This window comes from Malaya genurostris, chromosome 3 (genome assembly GCF_030247185.1).
Source record: "Malaya genurostris strain Urasoe2022 chromosome 3, Malgen_1.1, whole genome shotgun sequence".
Lineage (NCBI taxonomy): Eukaryota > Metazoa > Arthropoda > Insecta > Diptera > Culicidae > Malaya > Malaya genurostris.
The window spans coordinates 251276167-251298804 of NC_080572.1; the positions used below are offsets into that span (position 1 = coordinate 251276167).

At 35.9% G+C, this 22638-nt stretch overlaps 1 protein-coding gene across 2 annotated transcripts in view; it reads right to left on the reverse strand.

Moving 5' to 3' along the window:
- LOC131435810 (uncharacterized) overlaps window positions 1-22638 on the reverse strand; it is a 202801-nt gene that overhangs the window by 80458 nt on the left and 99705 nt on the right. The window contains exons 2-3 of one of the 2 annotated variants that reach the window (XM_058604023.1): window positions 8234-8856; window positions 8089-8170 (exon numbers count right to left, since the gene is read on the reverse strand). In XM_058604023.1, coding sequence (XP_058460006.1) covers window positions 8089-8149 — 61 coding nt within the window. In that variant the 5' untranslated portion in view covers window positions 8150-8170; window positions 8234-8856. Of the gene's footprint in view, window positions 1-8088; window positions 8857-22638 lie in introns of both variants that reach the window. The other variant, XM_058604022.1, reaches the window with a different exon arrangement.

Sequence of the window (22638 nt, forward strand, 5' to 3'; positions counted from 1 at the left end):
TCAGTGGAGAAATATTGAGAAATAAGTCGGTGAAGAGGCATTTTTGAGGACGCTTCTTAAAAATCATGATTTGCGGTGTCCACTGTATCTCAGCGCAGACTAATAAGAAGTGAACAAATCAAAGCAGCAAAGCTAGAGCAGAAGTTTTTCTAGACCCCAACGTTTCTGTTTGATTTTTTTCGAATTTTTTGAATTTTTGGTGGTTGTTTAAATTTAAGTGTACGATTTTTCACGAAAAAATCGGCCATTTTGTAGCTGTAAAACCTCCCCATAGTAACAAACAACGAAAAGGAAAACGTTGGGGTCTGGTTTTTTATATGTAGAAAGTGTGTGCAAAATTTGAAAAAAATTGTCGCAGTAGTTTTTGAATGACGATGGACACGGACTTTCAAAACCTGCTTTCGAGAAAAACTCGTTTAAAGTTTATTGTCTATAAAATCGAAGGAAACAATTTATTACTCAAGGCAGCACGTAACATAGGCTCTAACATTCTCAAAAAGCCATATTTTTTCTTTTGTATTTTGTTATAATGAAACATTTCGAGAATGTTTTGTCAAGTTTTAAGTCAATCGAAGCAGATCTGTGGGCCTGAATGCGCAGCTCTTATTTCTTCGTAGTATGAGATCGGCAAAGATAAAGCCCCATAACTTGCTGAATTTTGTTCCGAAATGTTTTACTATCAGAAATTAGAAAGAAAATAATACATGATTTTTCAAAAGTGTTGGACCCTACCCGCCCCTTAATCGTCACAAGTTTCAAAATAATTGTTGACCCACGAATTTTTAAACGGATTTAGATTCTACGATGCATTATTTTATTTTAGTATTTTCCCCAGATTTTTCAAAGGTCAGCACATTGAAAACAGTCTATTATTTTCAGAAATTGTTTAAAATAATTTATAAAAAAAAGTTTTCGTATTTTTTAAACAATAAGTTTAAGCTTATTGTACCATCTGCTTTCTGTGAAACTTTTATTCGAATATGTTTATTCGTAAAGAATGGCGTGATACTGTTGACCAGTCAAAAAATTCATTACACAAGAACTTCCATAAAACAAATTTTTATGGTTTCTTTTAAAAAATAAAAGTCTTGGCATTACATTCCTTTGGTGGAATTTGGTCTTTCTGTTTCAACAGACTTCGCAGCCGATTCTTAGTGTACAGAATCATTGCATGGCTAGTACTATGGATCCTACTGATACTAAGAATCTTTCCAGGTCGGGGCTCGAACATACGACAACTGGCTTGTAAGACCAGCATTATATGCATTGAACCGCCAACCCGGGGTGAAATAGTTTAAGCAATCACTGTAAAAATCGGCTTCTGAACCGAGTCTCAGATGGTCGAAAATCAGTTAATCGTGTACGCAAAAAGAATTTTTTTCGATGGAACAAGTTTATAGTTGTGTATAATTACTTCACATATTTTTGGTTCTAAAGATGTTTGTTGGAAATTGTCCATTTCATAATTGACTGAAATATCTAAAGAAAAGAGTTTTTACAATACAGGGGAGACCGGAGCGAAATCGGACAATTTTTGGAAATTGAAAAAATCCTTTACAACTTGATTTTTACCCAAGTTATCTTTACCGTTGTGTAGATTCAATCTTCAGCTGCAATTCCCAATTTGTGATTTGGAAAAATATGCATCAGTTTTCGTACCAAGTCGCTCAGAATTGACCAACCCAAAATCCAATATTTTTGGAAACGCGGGGCTAGTCCGGACTCGTTATGGAGCAAAACCAGACTATAATGCTTCACACAAAAATTTAAGAATTGTTGTATCAGCTTACAGATGATTTTTGTTGTATCATTTATTTTACTCCGACTTTACCCATTTTGGTCGTTCACCGGGTTTCAGATGATTATTTCTTTCAGTGCATATTTGATTTAGTAGGGGAAGATATTCGGTTGCCGGCACCCCACGGTAACTTTTCACAGCGTCATTCTGACAAATGTTTGTGTCGAATACCAAAGCGAACAGACGCTTGTACTTTTTGCTGCGCTCAACATAAAAGTTTTTTATGACGTATCATAAATTGAAAAGCATCAATCGAAAAAGTGGATGGATTAAATATTTATGAGGTGGATTGAATATTTATCGATCTATTTCGTGATTTAATACCAGATGCTATCAAAATTTTCACAACCAAAGTATTTTTTCTTAATTTTTAAAATGTCAACCGATTTCGGTTACCGGCACCCCAAGATGTTCGGTTACCGATACCCCATGTTTTTCGACAAATCGTGAAAAATTGTCAGTAACATGCAGAGATGCCAAATCTGCTAATTTGTCTGTAAATTATCAAATTTGGTATTAAACCTGCAAACCTTTTTTCGTCCGAAAACTTATTACAGACTTTTGAAAATTCAATTTTTTGCCGACATTCGTCAGAATTTACAGACTTTTGGAAATTGGCGCAATCTATTTGTTTTTGCTAGCTAAACTTATTGTTTAGCTGGCATCTCTATTGATATGCAACACGTGGACAAATTGACAGCTTCAATATATCCGTCATATAAGTAAAACTTTGATCCTCTGATTCTATTCGCAATGGCGACTCCAAAAAAAATTGTCAATGTCAAGGAAAATGAACTACTTTTCTAAAATAAAGTTTGATCACTAACACTATCTTTCCGTAGAATCTTTCTGCTATGCAAGTTTGGTAGTTGTCGTTTGCTGGAAAGTATGAAAACACTGAAAATTTCATTTGGCAGCTTTTCGATGTAAGGTTTTGCTTCGACTAAATAAGTGTTTAATCCGCCTGATTTTTGACATACTGATTATCTCAGAACAGTCACTTTATGGACATTTCCAGAAGCATAATGCATCACTGTTGTGGGGTAAAATGTCTTTTGTTGTGTGTCATGCCACTGATTTGCTGTGAGACATATTTTTCGGTTGTTGGGGCAAGCGAAAAAAATGTGGTCGTTTTTGAAAATGTGTATATCAATCATTTCTCATCTTTTATATAGGAGTCATTGGAAATTATGTTCCTCGGACGTATTTCAATGAAATACTCACATTCTCGAGGAAAATGTATTACTACACTCGAAAATATCTCAATGTTTTCTTAAAGGGAACATATTATAACACTTTACCCTATAATTTCTCCCATCGCACTGACAACATCAATGAGAGCTCTTCTCTTTCACATATATACACCACTGTTATATAAACCGTGCACGCATCGTGAGAGCGAGTGTTTATTCTCTTTCAACTCTACCACTGGATCACACAAAATTGCTAAAGCAGAGCACTGAAATTCTCTGGGGTAGATGGAGATATTTTCTCCGAAGTGTGCACGCCGGTGAAGACTCTGGTGTACGGTTTGCACAAGAGAAGCGTGGGGCACGCATATTCAGCAAAAGCGCAATTTATCGTTAAACTTAGTTTTTCCTTGCTGCGAAAAAGATTGTCATAGAAAGGCCATCGTTACCTTCTATAAATTTAAAAATTAAATCACGGATGTGTTCGCTCACTAGCACGCACCAGTGGTCACTTTGGTGTATTTAGGCGAGAACGATTCATGCGAAGAAAATGGGTTTGAGAAGAAGTGCGCTTTCCTTTTTGTATAGTGTTCGCTTCTTGCATCCCCTGTGTAGGCAAGAATCTTAGACCAGCGTGTATCACTCTGGTGAAATGCCACTACTCTAGAGAACAAAAAAGAACACCAGATAATTTTGAAAATTCGCGTAAAAAAAAACAGCGAAACTTCAGAAATTTGCGTTAAAAACAGTGTAACTTCTGAGATCCGTGTAACATCGAAAATCCGTGTAAAAATACGCTTTAAAAACCTCATAAAAACCGCGTCAAAAAGGCCTCAGTGTATTTGGTTATCTGTTAACAAGATCTACAAACTATAAACTATATACACTAGAGTATTTTGCCTGCAAGGTCCAAGGCATCTATGACAGAAACATTGTGAGACTAGCCTTATAATGGTAAATAAAAATTTAAAAGAGTAATTTTTATTTACCATTATAAGGCAATGATAACAATTTTTCAGAACAAAACGATGCATATTTTTCATCCAAATCAGAAAATCCAATGCATGTGAAAAATCATCATCATTTCCATACGAAAATAGTGGATCTCTTTTACTCAACCAGATATTTGGTTTCATAACGATCATCTTGGTTATAAGTATTAAAAACCGGCTTTAATCCACCTAGTGGTGTAATGATGCCTTTCGCATATTAATCATACTATCATACCTATAATACTGTGGCATTCTTCAAAATAATTTTCTTCGATTCTTAAAAGAATAACCGAAATCGGTTTGTTTGACCGTCTACTGATAAAAACTATCAAATTCAGGAATTACGCATGGGACCATAGGACCTTTCATTTGAATCTAAGTTTGTGAAAATCGGTCGCGCCATCTATGAGAAAAGTTAGAACACATATTTTCTTTTTTTGCACATTTTACCCCATAACTCCCGAACCGGAAGTTGGATACAAAAAATATTCATGGGACCTCAAGACCTTTCATTTGAATCTAAGTTTGTGAATATCGGTTCAGCCATCTCTGAGAAAAGTTAGTGCAAAAAAAACGTTACATACACACATACGCACATACACACACGCACACATACACACACATACACACAGACATTTTGCGTACTCGACGAACTTAGTCGAATGGTATATGACACTCGGCCCTCCGGGCTTCGGTTCAAAAGTCGGTTTTCACAGTGATTGCATAACCTTTCTATATGAGAAAGGCAAAACCTTTTTTAATCCACCTAGTGGTTTAATGATGCCTTTCTCATATCTCACATATTCTCATATATAAATGAGTGGTACTCTTCAGAATATTTTTCTTTGGTTCTTAAAAAACCAAAAGGTTTGTTCATAAACTAAAATAACCTATGCCATCTCTGAGGAAACGAAAAGAAGTACTTCCGAAACCGGAATCTGGGAACCGGTATAAGAGAAGTTTACGACTGGGATCCATTTTGTAGTCTATGGCTACAATCTTCGGTCGTTCACAAAAAAAAACCCAAGAACAAGGAAAGCCAAATTAACTACTGACAATGACTACCGACAATGACTACCGATTGGAAAAGTTTTGAGACAAGTTTAAGAATTATTTTACTTTTTATTTCCGGTGCTTGCGGAATCAGACAACGAGAACCAGCTCAGCAGGAATCGAGTTGTTTGGTTGTCTATTGATAATGGCTACCGATTGGAATAGTTCCGAGGCAAGTTAGGAATTTTTTTTACGTGTTTCGTTTCGCCGCTTCAAGTAACGGTATCCAATTTTTAAAACGCACATTGTCAACTGCATATAATTTCAGAACCGGAAGTCAGATCCCGATGAAATTTTTAAGTCTTTTATACGACAATGAGACCTTTCATTTGAATTTAAGTTTGCTGCAATCGGTCTCGCCATCTCTGAGAATAGTGAGGAAGTAATTTGAAATAAGAATTTTTTCACCAATCATCCTGTAACTCCGGAACCGGAAGTTAGATCAAAATATAACTCAGGAACTTTGTATAGGACAACTATACTTTTCATTTGAATCTAAGTTTGTGAGAATCTGTCTCTGAGAAAAGTAAGTGCAATTTTTTTAATTTTTTTGCAGATGACAATATCACCCTGTAATTCCGGAACCGGAAGAAGGATTCGAATCAAATTCAGGAACTTTGTGTGGGATTACAAGACCTTTCATTTAAATCTAAGTTTATGAAAATCGGTTCAGGTATCTCCGAGAAAAGTGAGTGCAAAAAAATGTTACATACATACAAACACACATACAGTCATTTTGAGTACTCGACGAACTGAGTCGAATGGTATATGGCACTCGGCCCTCCGCGCCTCGGTTCAAAAGTCGGTTTTCACAGTGATTGCATAACCTTTCTATATGAGAAAGGCAAAAAACTGAGTTTAAAAGCTACTATTAGGCCATCAATGCAGTTCGAAGATCAAATGGCTGTGACTTCTGGCTCCAGAGATATGATGGTATAAGTGACGTAACCGACAAAACGCGTTGTTTTCTTACCGCACAATATTCTCAGAGATGGCTGAGCCGGATTTAACAAGCCTAGGCTCGTTTGAAAGCTACTATTGAATTGCTCAGGGTGAAGCCAGAGTGGACGCGACACGCGACGCGAAGCGATGTGATGCGAACATAAATGGATCTGAATGTCGGTCATTTCTCGGTTGATTTTTCATTAGGGCGTATAAGCAAGTGACGCCCTTTTGAAAAATTAACCGAGATTTGTTCCCAAAATTGACATGTATTCCAGAGTAAACACGGGGCGTTTGCTTGGTGACAAGCGATTTTCGGTGCGACAAACAACGAAGCAGTGCGTGCTCAGTTTATCATGCGACTAACAAACGAACAAAGGTGTCCTAAATTATTGTTCGTCATGGCGAAAGAAGATAATTTGATTGATATCGAAGCTCTAATCGAAGCAGTTTTTCAACGGAATGCGCTTTGGTATCAACAATCTCGCAACTATGGAACTGAGTTTTTTGTGAACAAGTGTTGGAAAGAGGTTTTGAAAACATCGGAAATTACTGGAGAATTTTTGAGAATTGTTCGAGTTATTTCGATGGAAAAAGTCTAAAAAGTCCATTTTTCATAAATTTTTAGATGAAAATGCTAAGAAAAAATTAAAACATCTACGCGATACTTACGTGACCTACGTTATGACCATAAATAAATAATATTGTTTTGTTACTACTGTACAAATCACTTTGACTCTGGCTACTGTTTCTCATTGGAAATCTTTCGCGTTACGCATCGCGTCGCGTGTCGCGCCCACTCTGGCTTCACCCTCAGACTCGTTTAAAACCTACTATTAGGTTATTTGATAGGCTCACAATACCAATGGTCGAGTATGTAATCTTACAAATGTTCTAATGAGACTATTTAAATGCTAACAGAAATGCATTATCGCACCACTAGGTGGATTAAGAAGCGTTTTAGTTTTTTTTTTTGGTTCGTCTTGCACTCATCAGTTCATGGCAGTTTATTTTGAACTACCAAAAAGTCTTATGTTAACTTTATCGGTGCATATAAAGCAATTATAAGGCAATAGTGCATTATATCTGCCTTATGTATGCATGCTAAGCGAATATGAGTTTTGATGGTTACTTGGGTAATTTCAATCAATAATTACAAATATTACAAATCAAAACAAAATTCGATTGAGTATTAAAAATTTGACCACATTTCTAAATGTTTACTTCTTTGAATTTTTAATATGAATCATTACAGCAAAGTCCAGTAAGGGCAGCAAGTATCTCAAACTGAAAAAAATGCATGGATCAATGCCAAAAAAAAGTCTGAAAACTTTCGATAGATGACGATATTGGAGAATCAATTGGGTTGTCAGTTTTCATGTTATTTTTACCGACCTTAAAAAGAACATTGAACGACGTTTTATCGACTCTAGTAATAAAAGTAGTCGAAGAAAATGGGAATATCACGAAATTCGGATAACCGACAGTAAAAAATGACATAAAGAAAAAATTGCGGCATGCTAAAAAACATTCTTCGACATGTGATAAATTATAGCTCGATTCAACAGCGGAGTTGACTTTTTCTTTCTCGATGAATGAAGAAAGTTTTATTTCCCAACCATAAAACCCTGCTGAGGCAGCAGCAGTAGCAATAGATTCGCCAGCCGAAGTCAGAGTCCCTTCGGCTTGTCAACATGCTGCAGTTGACAATGTGAAGACCAACGCAAATCCCCGTTGAGAAAACTGCAAAACTTTGTCGAAACTCTTTCGGCTAATTTGATTTCACTGCGCCAAACTTTGGCTTTAGAATTTATTTCACTTCTAGAGGACAGATTTATGGGGGAAAAGTTAACTCTTCTTGGTTTCGACCGAGGCTGGCGGAAAACTGTCATGGAATGGTTTTTCCATAATAAAACAAAAATGTTGTGGGTGCGGGTTTTGGCCGTCGTTCGGTTTCTGTGGGGTAGATGAACAGTTTTGCCTAATGGGGCTAATACTCAGTTGAAGTTTGTATGTTGTTTTCAATTTAATAGAACTGTTTTATTCTATGCTTGCACTACAGAGTTAAAGTATGTATTAATAATGTGAAAATTTCCTTACTATAGCTACTTACCACAACCAACGGTGGCTAGTATCGTGACAAATCCAATCACCGCGGTAATCCTCAATTCCATCGTTCCTGTTAGGTTCTGCTCCTGGTTAACGTAAAACACGTCAAGCTAACTAATTTGAGGTGGTAAAAACGAGAAAATTTCTACCTTTCACCACCGCGATATGAATTCCAATTTGTGTTTTCTCTTCAAAGAAATTGGAATATTTCACACTTCAAACTTCAAACACACCGACACTTCCGCACTCATTTAATTTTAAGTTATGCTATTCAGCTTTTTACCGAACTGCTAGAACCACTTTCATGGTGCTGCCGGTTTGCCACCTTTTCCCAAATAGCACTGTCAAGAAAACTTCGGTTAAAGTTTTTGCTTCCCTTGATTCAGTTTTCCACAGTCGACTCAAAATTCAAATGAAAACTGAACGGATTCAGTTTCGTAGCACCTTATATCTGGGGGACACAAAAATATCCGAAACAATCAATGTGAAAATAATTACAGTGCACCGTCGTCGGTCGACAACCCGAAGCTAATCCCGGAGTACCAGGCGCATAATGGCCCGAGGTGCCAACATTCACTTTTATTTTTTTCTCCTATTCGCTTACTTGCCTCACTCTACAACGTACCGAACACTTTTTGCTTCGCACTTTTCGGTATTCCACTCTACATTTCCAGCTTTTGACCACGAGCAGACCTTATCGCTTGTAATACGTCAGAGCCGGAAAATCTCTACCCAGAGCAGCCGAACAGCATTCAGAGTAATCATCAGCAATCTGTGAAAGGGAAGCGAAAAATGCAAAAAAAAAATTATTTTCTGTTCATTTGGAATGGTTTTCATTTTTCCCGTCACTCCACGCTCTTCTTTTGCTTTGACAGAAGAATGCACGGCTTCGAATCTGTTTGCGACCAACCATTAAACGATCCTGGCCATGGCTGCAGCTTCTTCGAATGCAATGAAATTACGATCTCCGTTGTCCGGGAAAACTCGAAAATCGGAAGTGCAAACAGTTGCACATTCATTCCGTTTATGGTCGGCTGCGGTGCTTCGGTCATTAAGGTGACACGTCATTTCGTATGATCAAAATAACACCGTTTCAACCTAAGAAGTGACATAGTTTTATTTTAGCTGATAATTATATTTAATTTTGAAAATAAATCTTTCTCATCTTCGCTTTCTAGTTTCGAGGACACCCTATCAACCTACGACCAGCACCACCGGGAAAGTATCTCCGTAAATTTAATTAATGAAAAATGGTGATTCGTGCTACTGACGCTCATTTCCGGATTATTTCCTCAGTTAGGCTGCTTCGAACACTTCACTGGTTCGAGCCTTGCGCAAGTTAACCGATTTGCTTTGTGAAACGAGTTACAAACATGGAAAATAATCAAATTACATTCGCGCGTGATTATTCGTTCCAATCTGGATACAGGTCCAATCTGCAGGTGCATGATTTTGTCGTAATTTCGTGACCGGAATTCAATTATGTTGCACAATATTTTTCATTTCGGCTTATAATTAAACACCGGAATTTCACTCTTTTATCTGATATATTCCATTCAGTGGAGGAGACGTTCATAAACCATGTACACTTTCTCGAGGCAGAGGGGTTCCATAAAAGCCTACATTTGTCTACGAAAGAGGAGGGTTTTTTGTCTAAACTCAAGCTAGTCTATCTTTTTTTAATTCGTTTTTCGTACGTTTTTACGTTTTCTACAAAGCAGTTTATTTTGAGCTGCTAACGCATCCATAAGGATGCATAGGTAAACCTAAATTACCTGAAAAACAAATTCATGCTCTGTACAAATAAATAAAAGAAAATAGAGATACACACCTAGAAAAAATCGTCAAGGTCAAAAATGACTTAATTTCGCCGAAAGTCGTTTCGCCGAAAGGGTCATTTCGCCGAAAGGGTCATTTCGCCGAAAGGGAAATTTCGAATACATAATTATTTTTATGCCTCCACATTACCGAAGCCAAGATGGCTCGGCGGCATAAAGCCGCAGAAGCGACGCCGGCTGAGTTGGCCGCCGACCCGCCGTCGGAAGCGGCGGCCTCTTGCATACAAACCTGTAACCGCCTCGTTTGCCCGGTCTACTCAGAGCTAGGTTTCTTTGCTTTAGTTAGGTCCGAACGAGCGGTAGCGAGGTCGGACAGCACACGAATCAAATCGATGTGGCGAAGCCGCATTAAATATTTTTTTATTTAGTAAACGGAAAATACCACATACATTTGCTTGGTAGATACCTATGGAATTGCTTTGATGATTAGTAGTCAACAAGTTTCTTTGGGAACTCCGTTCTGAGGTTCATGAATCAATCTTTATTCAAGAAGTACAATTGTAGGTCAACAAAACGGGCGTCACGTTATTATCTTTAATTTGTCTTTATTTTAGATCGATTCCCATTACGATTTTAAGACATTTGTAGGAATCGGCGAAATGACCCTTTCGGCGAAATGACATTCGGCGATGTGGCCCATTCGGCGAAATGACTTTCGGCGAAACGGCTTTAGGCGAAATGGCTTTCGGCGACATGACCCTGATCCGTTCGGACATAGTTTTAAGTGTTAAAACACGTAAATTTACAAGGTTGCTTGAAAGGCGGAGTATGTTCGAAACACATTTTAATCTTTCTTGTAAAATTCAGTAATTTAACAAATTACGTTCTTATGAATTGAATCATACGTGGATTTGCGTCACCATTTAAAACTGTTTTTGCTGTGTAATTAAACTGAACTGAAAAATTGAGCTGTAACGCCACCCAATGCACAGTGGGGAAAAATAATTGCATGCAACTAAAAATAAATATTACTAAACTGTCACTTGAGTGTTTCGTGCAAAAAAAAATTCTACAGTAATATTTTATCACCTTTGCAATGATGACAATATATTATTCTAGTAAATAAATCTTTTTAAAATGGGTATTTCTTCTGCAAACATTACCGTACATAGTTCGAAGAAGTCTTGTGACTTTACATCTTTTAAGATGCACATAAATAGTGCATCGCAATTCCAAACACCAGATCCCATATAACCTATCAATATTCGTCCATAATGCGTAGACAACTTCAGCGACCTAAGTACACACAATAGGATTGACAATACTAGCCTACTACTGTGGGCAAAAAAATAGTAACACTTCGTTCATAATTTAAAAATTATTTATTTTATCTTCAAAATCTAATCTCCCTCAAAGTAGTCCTTCTCGACCCCAATGCATTTTCAGAAGTTACATGAAGCTAAATCAGGCAAATACGGTGGTTGTGGAACGATATTGATTGAATTTTTGGCAAAAAAATCACGAAAAATCAATGCAGTATGCACCGGTGCATTACTCAAATAGTATTTCTTGTTGACAGTTTGGCCGGTCGGAAGGGATTCGGATTGTATCACACCTCAATAATCAAAGAAAACTGTCAACATTACCTCGATTTCTGAGTTGCGTTCTCAGCCTTCTTTGAATAACTTTACTCAAAAAAAAATTGAATTTTAGAGGTGACTTGATCCCTCATACGATGTAATTCATAAAGACCTAATTTGTCAAATGACGGAAAATCTCATTTGTAATAGTAACAGTTTTAGACACAATATTAATAAAATAATAAATAATAAATTAATAAATTCCAAAAAAAAATAACTTAATGTTGGATGAGCTTGAATTTTACTGGTTTCGACTGTAACTTGCGTTCTGCTGGCAGGTGCGACTGGATGAATTTAAATGCAACTTCTACCAACCAAGCAGATGTATGCTTCTGTGGCTCGGTCGATTAACAGACGTACTTGCGATTCAATGATTCTCGGTTCAAGGCGCGGCGACGGTTGCTCTCAGTATTCTTTTTTTTATTTCAATAAATTTCATGTATGAAGTTTTAGACACAATATTAATAAAATAATAAATTATTAGATTAATAGATTCCAAAAAATGGAGCTATTTCTAGATTAAAAAACATTGCAAAACAATCGACTTTCAAAAACAGATCTCCAAATATCAAGGAGGCTATGTGTGTAATCAAAATAAGGACCGTAGCAACCAAATTTGTGCTGGCGAATAAATAGATAGCATAGCAGTTTTACTTTAATCTCGGTCACATTTCAACCATTTTACAAATGCAGAGCGAAATCCGGCTTTTAGTACGAGTTTCGATGATCAAATGGCTGTGATTTCTGATTCCGGATGATTGGCTGTGATTTCTGATACAAATTTCAAACACATAGCTCCAACTTTAGTGGTTCAAAAGTTATAAATCAATTGAAAACGTGTTTAATCCAGCATGTGTTTTTGTGTGAATATTCTTCGTTGTGTTTAGTTTTTATTTAATGACCGTCGTTTTAAATAAATGGTAATTAAAAATGTTTAACTGCAAGACGAATCGAAGATATACATTCCATGAGATGTAGAAGTGAGTTCCACTTTGTAATTATTTATGGTACTTCCAGAAACGGTATTCAGAGTCCACCATAACCAAAAATAGTTCCTATGTCCCTGAATTAGTTTTGAGCGAAACTTTGAAGATTTTTTGGTATCGTCATTTTCTATGACGGTTTGAATTTTGAAAATTCCTCAGAGATGGCTAAACCGATTTTAACAAATTTAGGCTCGTTTGAAAGCCTATTAAGCATTTGATCAAGTTCGAAGATCAAATGACTGCGACTTTTGGTTCCGGAGATATGATGGGACAAGTGACGTAACCGACAAAACTTTGTTTTTTACTGCTCTAATATATATATATAAGGGTGCGAATATTTTGGGATCCCCCCTAATTTCGTAAGGCGGTGGAACTCAAAAGTTTGAGTCCTCATACAAAATTTTAGCTTAATCAGATATGGGTAAGAGGTGCTGCCCGACGGTGAAAATTTTCGATCTTGAAAAATCACCATAGGGGGGAGTACATGAAATTTCCGAAATCGAATTTTTTTTATGAAAAACGTCTTAGAATTGAATAAAACGCCAAAATTTAGTGTCATCTGGAAAAAAATTTTTTCAAAAGATTGGACTTTCTGGGACTTTGAAAAGTTTTGAAAAGTGCCAGAAAGTCGATATTAAAAAAAAAATTCAAGATGACACTAAATCTCGACGTTTCATGCAATTCTAAGACTTTTAGCATCAAAAATTTTTTTTCGATTTCGAAAATTTCATGTAACCCATCCCCTTTCCCTTATGGTGATTTTTCAAGATGTATGAAAATTCTACTAAGTGAACTAAGAAGAGTTTTTTTAGATTAGCATCACTCTTCTAATACAAATGTCAAACACTAGGTTGAAAAAATGATGCCGACTGTGTGACATAAACACTGAAGCATGTTTTGTGAACTACTCGAATCAATCTGAATCAATTGGTGTCAAAATTAGAATTCAAATTTATTTAATAAAACTATATATATTAGACTGTTAAAACTTAATATATTAACTGTTATGAAAGAAAGAACTAAATATATTAGACTGTTATGAAAGAAGAGAAATTCATTATCACACCACTAGGTGGATTAAGACGTGTTTTTTTATCTTTCGAAAAAAAAACATTAACAGTAAATGCAAATGAACTAATCATTAATCCTAACAAATATTCCTCTAGTGCTTTGGGACGTTCTACAGCCAGGATACAAGTAGGCAGTGAAGACGCACTTGGTCAGAGCGGCTTTGTTTACCGCTTGCTTCCGAAGTCTTAGGTTGCTGTCAGAGTGAAAGTGTCACGCGATGCGAGCTAGTTGCATTTGATCAAAGCAAACCTGTCAGAGTGAATGCGATGCGGAGCGAAGCGATTCAATGCAATATACTCGCATTCACTCTGACAGGTTTGCTTTGATCAAATGTAATTAGCTCGCACGCGTACCTCGACGCTTCGCGTTACGCTTTCACTCTGGCAGCAACCTTACGGTGACCTTCTTCCTTCCTTCTTCGATAGATATTGCTTAGATGCAGCAGTACAGTCGTGCATCATTAGCACAAAGAGTTATTCGATATAATTCAGATGCATCGTACTAACTGTCATAAAAAAATCGTTCGCCGTCATCCCCGTGTTTCTCCAAGAGAAGCAAACATTCTGAAGGTAGCAGTTGTGTGTTTGTTTTCTTCAAATGTTGGCGCAAGCCAACAATCAGTTTCCTGACAGAATTGCTTTATATCCATGTATTTTGTTTTCATATTTCAAGGAATATCTGCATGGGTGAGAAGGGTCCTAAAAATAAGGCAAAAATCATAATAACGACCTGATGTTGAGAATTGTCCTTTCTGTTCATGAAGAATGCTTGTGGAATATACATTTTCTTCGGGTGTTTTCGATCTCCATTTGTTTTTCCTGTCAGTAATAAACAATCATGCGTCTCCATACTTTTTTCCAAAACTTGAGGTAGCGTGTGGCAGTAATTTTATTTTAATGAAGGCAATACAAGATTTATTGTCTTGAATAGTATTGTATGTATTATTAATTGAAGAATTAAATTTTTGAAGTAGTAACAATGCACAGTAACTAGAATTGAAAGATTATGTTTCGGTAGAAAGATGCTCATAAAGAATATTTTTTTCCTGATTGGAGGTATATACAACTTTTTCCAGAGAAGGATTTGCCATGATACATCATAAGTTTACTGCACAATTCTACAAAATCTGACCCTCGTTCGCTATTTAAACAACAGTTTTGTACACTCTTTACGTAGCATAAATTAAGCACCGCCGGGCTATATTTTGCTGTTTATCTTCGTTTCTGCCAGAGTAGTTTATTAAGTCGGAATAAAAGTTCGTATTTGTTTTATCTCTAAACTTCTCTTCTAGAATCTTACTCCCATGTTTAAAAATTTACTTTTATTCTGCTAAACGAGCTTAGTTCTGGAAGATGAAAACTGCTGAGAAGCTCTACAGGCATTTAATAATATTTCACGAAACAAGTGAAGTTTGCTTTTATTCAATGATTGACACAGATATTACATCAAAAGTGAGATTGCATCAATCTCGCAGCGGAATTGGGAATGGAATCTCATGCCGCTTCCGCACTCGATGAGCTACACATGATACGAATTCTATCATCCAAATATCTACTTCCGAAGGAGTGTCTGAGAGCGTCCGACACTTGACAAACTTCCCGGTCGTTTTCCATTGAAATCGAAACATACCAGTTACAATTTTGCTTGTCGGTAAACGCGGTGTCATATTTTCATCATCCCCAATATTGCACATGTCGCAGGTTCCACCGTACAAAGCGCGGTGATCCGCATGCCTCGGTGTGAGTCGAGGAACATGTATCCATCCATCCATCCGGGCATTCAGGGCATAACACTTCCGTTTAGTGAATGTAGACCACATTTGGCTCAGCATATGTGCATACAAATGCTCTTCTCCGCGTACCGGTCGCTGGGAAACGACATTTCCGTTTGGCGACGTTTCCATTGAACATATCAAATAAGCTGACATTCGAAAGCTTGTGATTTTTTCAAGCACATGCATGTACTTCGTTTCCTTCTCTATTACAATATTACACACACACATTCAACGCAGTGCCATGTCCGCCTCGTTGGGTTAGTCAATCGGTTTTCAGCCAACGAAAAATGCATACATTTTCCCTTCATCAACCAGAAAGGAAATCTATGACATGCAGGCTTCCGAAATGGAGCGATTCGTTCGTTACCGGCTGCGGAAACGGCGACGGCGACGACATGAACATGGAACTACATCATGGAACATATTGGCACTGTGGGATTTGCCCAAGGAAACGAGTTTTTCTGCGAAGAAAGGCGCAATGGTGTGTTTTGTTCCGTTACAAGATGTAACCGCAGCTGAATCGCTGGGGATATTACGAAGATGTTTTCCATTCGGCCACAGTTGTGTGGTTCGCTGGAGGGAATGATGATGGTTGTAGGGCAGAAGTAATTGAGATTTGACTTCTTTAGCAAATAGAAAATTTTGGTTAGGGCTGCATGCCAACCGAAGGCATTTAATTTCGCTCATATATATATATATATATATATATATATATATATATATATATATATATATATATATATATATATATATATATATATATATATATATATATATATATATATATATATATATATATATATATATATATATATATATATATATATATATATATATATATATATATATATATATATATATATATATATATATATATATAGAAAGAGTCAAGCTGGACAGTAGAAGGAAATGACAATAGCAAAGCAAAGACTTGGTGCTACATTCCATTACTAAATTTAACCTATAGACATAGGTTTCTCATTGGATTTGAAACAGTTTTTCTATTAGTAAAGCTTAAGTCATCTAATATCTGAACGCAACAAATACTGATTTATTTCGGAACTAAGCTAATGAAATAATATTATTAAGGTAGTTTATAGCTCTCTGAAAAAAATAACTACAAAATTATTCTAATTTGGTATTGATGAGATGTTGAAATTTTCATCATATTTTTGACTTTGGTTATTTGACAGTACATAATTTCGTTTTAGTTTTTCTCCATCTCCTTACTGACTATTCCACAGTGTTGCCAGTCGAATTACAAGGTGCCGTACGATTCACGAGATAACGAAACCTTTATGTATTCAACAGCTGCGTCTTTAGATGACAAATTCGGAATAAAATGAAAACATTTACATTTCAGTAGTGAAATTTTCGCCTCCAGACCTAAAGGGGCTAAATGGAAGACGGTAAATTTTTTTCTGAATTGTCATTGTACTATCTATTATAGGGAAAAGTGTTGAAAAGCGCCGCAGCTGGCCAAAACGCCCCCTTCCTTTTAAAGTATTCAAGACTTTTCTAAACAAAATTTTTATCACTAACACTATCTTTTCGTAAGATCTTTCTGCTTTGCAAGTTTGGCAGTTGTCGTTTGCTGAAAAATATGAAAAAATTGAAAATAGCATTAGGCAGCTTTTCGATGTAAGGTTTTGCTTCGACTAAACTAGCATTTTAACCTTATAAAACGTCTAATGGTCTGTAGCTACTTAATAATTGACTTTTAGCAGTGCTAGAGACATTAGACATTTACAGTATTAAAATCCAGATAAATAAAGCCATTTCTTTGATATACGAATTTTCTCATAACAGTCACCCTACGGACATTATGCCCCACCTCCGATTCAACAAAAAGCTTCGAGGTAAAATATTGGTTTGAAGATTTATAACGGTTATTAAAACAAAATGTAGCATTAGGAGGATAAAAATGTTGATTTTTGTAATTAATTGATTATGCAAATGATTTCTGATGCAAAGAATATTTTCTTTATCTTCTTCTGGCTTCGAAATGGAAACAAAAATTTAGAAAATCCGCCTGCTAGTTACCGAATTTCCGTCCGTTATGTGTTCTCAAGCAACCGAACCAGACGATAATGCAGAAAAGTAATTGTCAAAACACGCACTCGGAGTTGTACCGAAAATTACAGACTGTACCGAAAATTATCAGACAAGATTTCGGACAAAATATTACTATCGTAGAGTGGAAAGATGTGTCCAGTAAACTGAAGCTTGCTTCAAAAAGATTTTCGATGATTAGGCAAGGAATTTAAGGTAAAGTACTAAAAATGATTTTTTTAATATCGTTTATTTATATTTAGAATTTTCCTAAAAAAGATTCAAATAAGAAAGCTTAGATGGCGCGTTTGGTAATCTTAGCTCTACGTTAGATGGCCGATTCATAAGATTCCAGAACCGGCTCGAATGAATCACGGTATTCTTCGTCGCTATATAAACCTAATATCGAAAATAATATTTTCGGCTTACATCTCGATGTTTGTTTAAAGTTGACAGTTCTGGCTTATCATTAGAGTCGCGACCAGAGGTGCCATTTATACAAATTTATCAGTATTATACAGATTTTTCCATGCGCATACCAATTTAATACAGTATATAGGGTTTTTTACAGATTTCCTGAATGTAATACAGATTTATACAGATTTCAAAAAAGTAATAAAGGAAAAATTTTGCTTTAGTAAATGATTGCAAGGACGAGATACAAGTTTTTTAATCACTGATATTCTGATATTCAAGGAAGACATAGCATCACGAAATTGTCAGATTGAGAACATAATGGCCTGATTTGAGATTGCAGGTTAGACGTTGGCGTTCCATGTCAACCTATGAAGCATTGTAAACATTTTCAAACTAGATAGAATTGAAATTCAATTTTTGTTACAAAATATTTTAATAAAATTTCGTCGTTGTATATTCTCGTGAACTACGAAGATATGAAGAATGAATGGTCATGGAATGTCTCATTTTATAACCGTAATCTGTTGGGATAACGTTTAACATCATATAATAGCAGATACTTCATTTTATAAATGAGTACAGATTCTTTTACAGTACAATACAGATTGTCTTTGAAAATATCTGGCATCTCTGGTCACGACTGAAAACTAGACAAACAAGACGATTTAAGAGTCTGTAAGTTTTGGTGAATGTCGGTGAAAAATATTTTCGAAAGTCTGCAACAAAAAGATGTATGCATATTATTTTGGAAATCTGCAGATTTACAAACAAATCTGCAGACATGGCATCTCTGCAAACTATACATGTCAAATATGACAGCACGGATGAATGCTGAGAGCCAAACTTCTTCTTGAGAGCTGCTGTTCGATTTTGAAGAGCCGTGGTTAGTTCGTTCATTGCTACGAGTCGGTTCATCACTAATTTGTATCCGACTTTAACCTAATTGTGGTCGTTCAACGGATTGTGCACATACCTTATGATCAAAAAAGAACCGGAATTTTCATTTTAAAATTCACGCGCTTGTCCAATCGGTAAACTTTTATTCTTTCAACGTTGGCAACACATTCTGTCAAATTTTGACATTAGTTTTTGTTTGGCGTCTATACAAAGAAGTTGAAAAATTTTCGTGTGGCGATTTTTATAATGGATGAAAATTTAGAACAACGCGTTTTGAGACCATAGAGACCATAAAAGAGAATTCGCTGCGCCAGGTCGCGTTAGTAATTGAACATAAACTGTTATGCACTGATGAGTCAAAGATATATAAATATATAAATCAATTTTTAAAAACGGGTTTGTGCACCTAGCATCAATTTGCGAGTAAAAAAGAGAGATTTTCCCCCTTCAAATTATCAAGATGAAGAAACAATATTTGAAAAAGATACAAAAATAATGTAAATTTTTGAATATCATAAATATTTTTTTCATCGATTTTTCGAAAAAATGCCTAATTGAAAAAAATGCTGAGCTTCCAATAAAAAAATTCTAAGTATACCACGAAGAATCATCGCTTCGGGGAAACCAAAAGCGAAATAAATCTATTCAATTATTTTCATGACACTATAATAAAAAGCTTCTAATTTGACTGCTCAACTATTTTATTTCATCAACACAATTCAGTGATAAAGTTAAGTTCTTCTCAGACATTGAGTAAATCGAATTTAAAATTAAATTAAATTTAAAGCCAAAGTCGCCGAAAGTCAATTCGTCAAATTTCTTAATATGTTCAATATATCAAGAACAGTACAAGCACTGGAGCATTGTATTACGATTGGATTAAGAACTGGAACATTTCATGACTGAATCAATCAATTTCATGATATTCTATCCATTAGTTGGTGAGTTTGTGTGGTAAAAGTGAGGCTACTTTGTTATTTTCAGAACAATGGATCAAAAACAATTTCGTGTTTTAATTTTACACTGCTTCTTGATGGGAAGAAAAATACCGTTCAAACAAAGCAATGGCTTAAAAAATGTTATGAAGACTCCGCTCCATCAGAAACAATAATAATACAATTTATATTGCATGAGCATTTGACTATGAGAAAGCTCTGTTCAAAGTGGGTGCCGCGTTTGCTCACTGTTGACAAAAACGAGAACGTGTTGATGATTCTAAGCAGTACTTGGCCATGTTTAAACGTAATAAACCGGAATTTTTGCTTCGATATGTGACAATGGATGAAACATAGATTCATCACTTCATTCCGAAATCAAAACAATCGTCATCTGAGTGGACAGCAACTGATGAACCTCGTCCAAAGAATACGAAAGTACAACAAACGGCTGGAAAGGTTATGGCCTCGGTATTTTGGGATGTGCGTGGTGTAATATTTATCAACTATCATAAAAAGGAAATACCATTAACAGTGAATATTATGTATTATGCGTTATTGGAGCGTTTAAAGGCTGAAATCGCACAGAAACGACCGCATATGGCAAAGACAAATATTTTGTTTCATCAAAACAACGCACCGTGTCACAAGTCAGTCAGAACAATGGCAAAACCACATGAATTGAACTTCGAATTGCTCCCACATCCACCGTATTCGCCAGATTTGGCTCCCAGCGACTACTGGCTGTTCGCAGACTTGAAAAATTCTCGCTGGTAAGATATTTCTCACGAATGAAGAGGTTATCGCTGAAACGGAGGCCTGTTTTGAGGCAAAAGAGAAATCGTTCTACAAAAGTTGTATTGAAATGTTAGCGCGGCGCTGGAATAATTGCGTTGCTCTTGATGAAGATTACGTTTATGAATAAAGTTAATCAAAAAAATCGTGTTCTCTTTGTTAGGCTCGGGACGTGGAAAAGATTTTAACCAAACCAAAGTACTCTATCAACGTAAACGAGCAGCATGACAATCGTCTGTTTCGCCATAATCAAACAATCTGATTAATCCGATTTCCAACATCAAATAATCCACAACATTTTGCTTCCTAGCTAGCGGGCTAGCCACCCGGCAGGGATTTGCATTCGAACGACTAGGGAGCTTATAAATTGTATCTAATCCGATATTGTTCCTCGATTGCTCCTTCTCACGCATCCCAGGACGCTGCTGGCCCCCGAGGAAAGTCGGAACATAAAATGATTCATTCCTCAGAATCCTTAAATCCCAGCTCTCATTATGCAAAATGCCAATCATAGGTTTGTATGGCGAATTGGTGCATTTATTTTTACGATTACGATAATGTGTTCCGGGGTTTTCTCCGGTTTCGCTTATGATTTGTTATACGGTGAACGAAATGAAGTGCTATAGATATATAGAGCTGTACTGTAGCTGGAGTGGGGGCGAGGTACTTTGATTAATACTAAAACGCTATCCAATCTGAACAGATTCCGTTCTCGGAGAATATTCTGCACACAACTGCCCAGTGATCCCAGTGGGTCATCGTTTCGTAGATTACCAGTAGTTTCTATTCCGGATCGATATATAGCCCATTTGTGATCAATTGAGAATGAAACAGGCATTTCGAGTGCAAAATGGCACATTTCTTATGGGCCGATTAGAACTTTGAGTTTCATGTGTAGGATTTAGTTGCGGTGATTGTGTGGTTAGGACATCGGCGACGACTATTTCTGAAGTAGAAAATACTTCGTGTACCTTTTAATATGAGTCCAGGGCCAAAATTTCAATTATCTTGATAGCTAGAAGATATAAACCAAACTCTTTTTATTCCAACTATTATATATTAGCTATCTTCATAGCTATTGCAAACACTAGAAAATTTAAACTTGAATAATTTGTTCTGAAGGTTGGTAGTATTATTATAATAGTACATTTTTCCAATAAACGCTAGAATTCGTTGAGGGTACTGGAAGTGAGCCCTTCAAAATGGAACATTGTGGGCAAGATTCTGCTCTAAAACAGAACGATCTATTTTTTGTTTAGGTTGTTGAGGTACTGACACAGGATTCTGACGAAATTTTTAAAATTGATAAAACGGCAATTCGGAACCTAGGACAGGTCCAGAATTCGGTTGTAAAATTACAGATCGGAATCCAAATAAATTAATCAATTCAATACTTTAGTTCTAGAATTCAGGAACTGAACATATTTTCAGAATCCAATCTACAGTTTCCGAACTAGGTTCTAGAACTGAATTCAGAACTTGAACTGAAATAAATAAACTGAATTCAGTTCTAAATTATAGTTCCCCAATCCTAGTTTCGAAATTGGTTCCAGCATGGAAAAAAATCTGAAACTGAATTTTGGAAATAAATTCTAGAACTAAATTCAGGAATTAAACTATAAAACTGAATTCAGGAATTAAATTTTAGTTCAGAAGAAGTCCAAAAATCCAGATTTGAAATTCATATTCTGATTTTTGTGATTCTGATCTTGCCTCCTAAATCAGAGTTCTGCATTCGAATTCCGCATATAAATTACACTAAATTCAGTTGAAAAATATTGTCAACAAATCAGTTTCCAGAATTTAATTTCAGAATCCCGAATTAGGATTCAGTTCCAGAGTTTCTAGTTCAGAATTCAGGTTCTAAGGTTAAATTAGAATCCAGGTTCACAATTAGATCAAAGCCGTGACTAAATAAACAGATATAGTTAATTAATTGATTAATTTAGAACCTTGCTTCAGAATAGAATCCAAAATTCATTTCCCGAAGCCATATCCAGTATGTATTCAGGAAGCAAAATGCGATTACTGAACACTCGTTCATACCAAACATTATAGAAAACTTAATTTTTTAGCTATTATTAAGTTTAAGTTTAAAAGATTTCTTTAGACCCGGTTTTAGCCTAATTGTGGTCTTATCACCGGATTTATATTTAGCTATCATTGTTTATCTCATATTACTGAATATTTTATCATAAATTGCTGAATA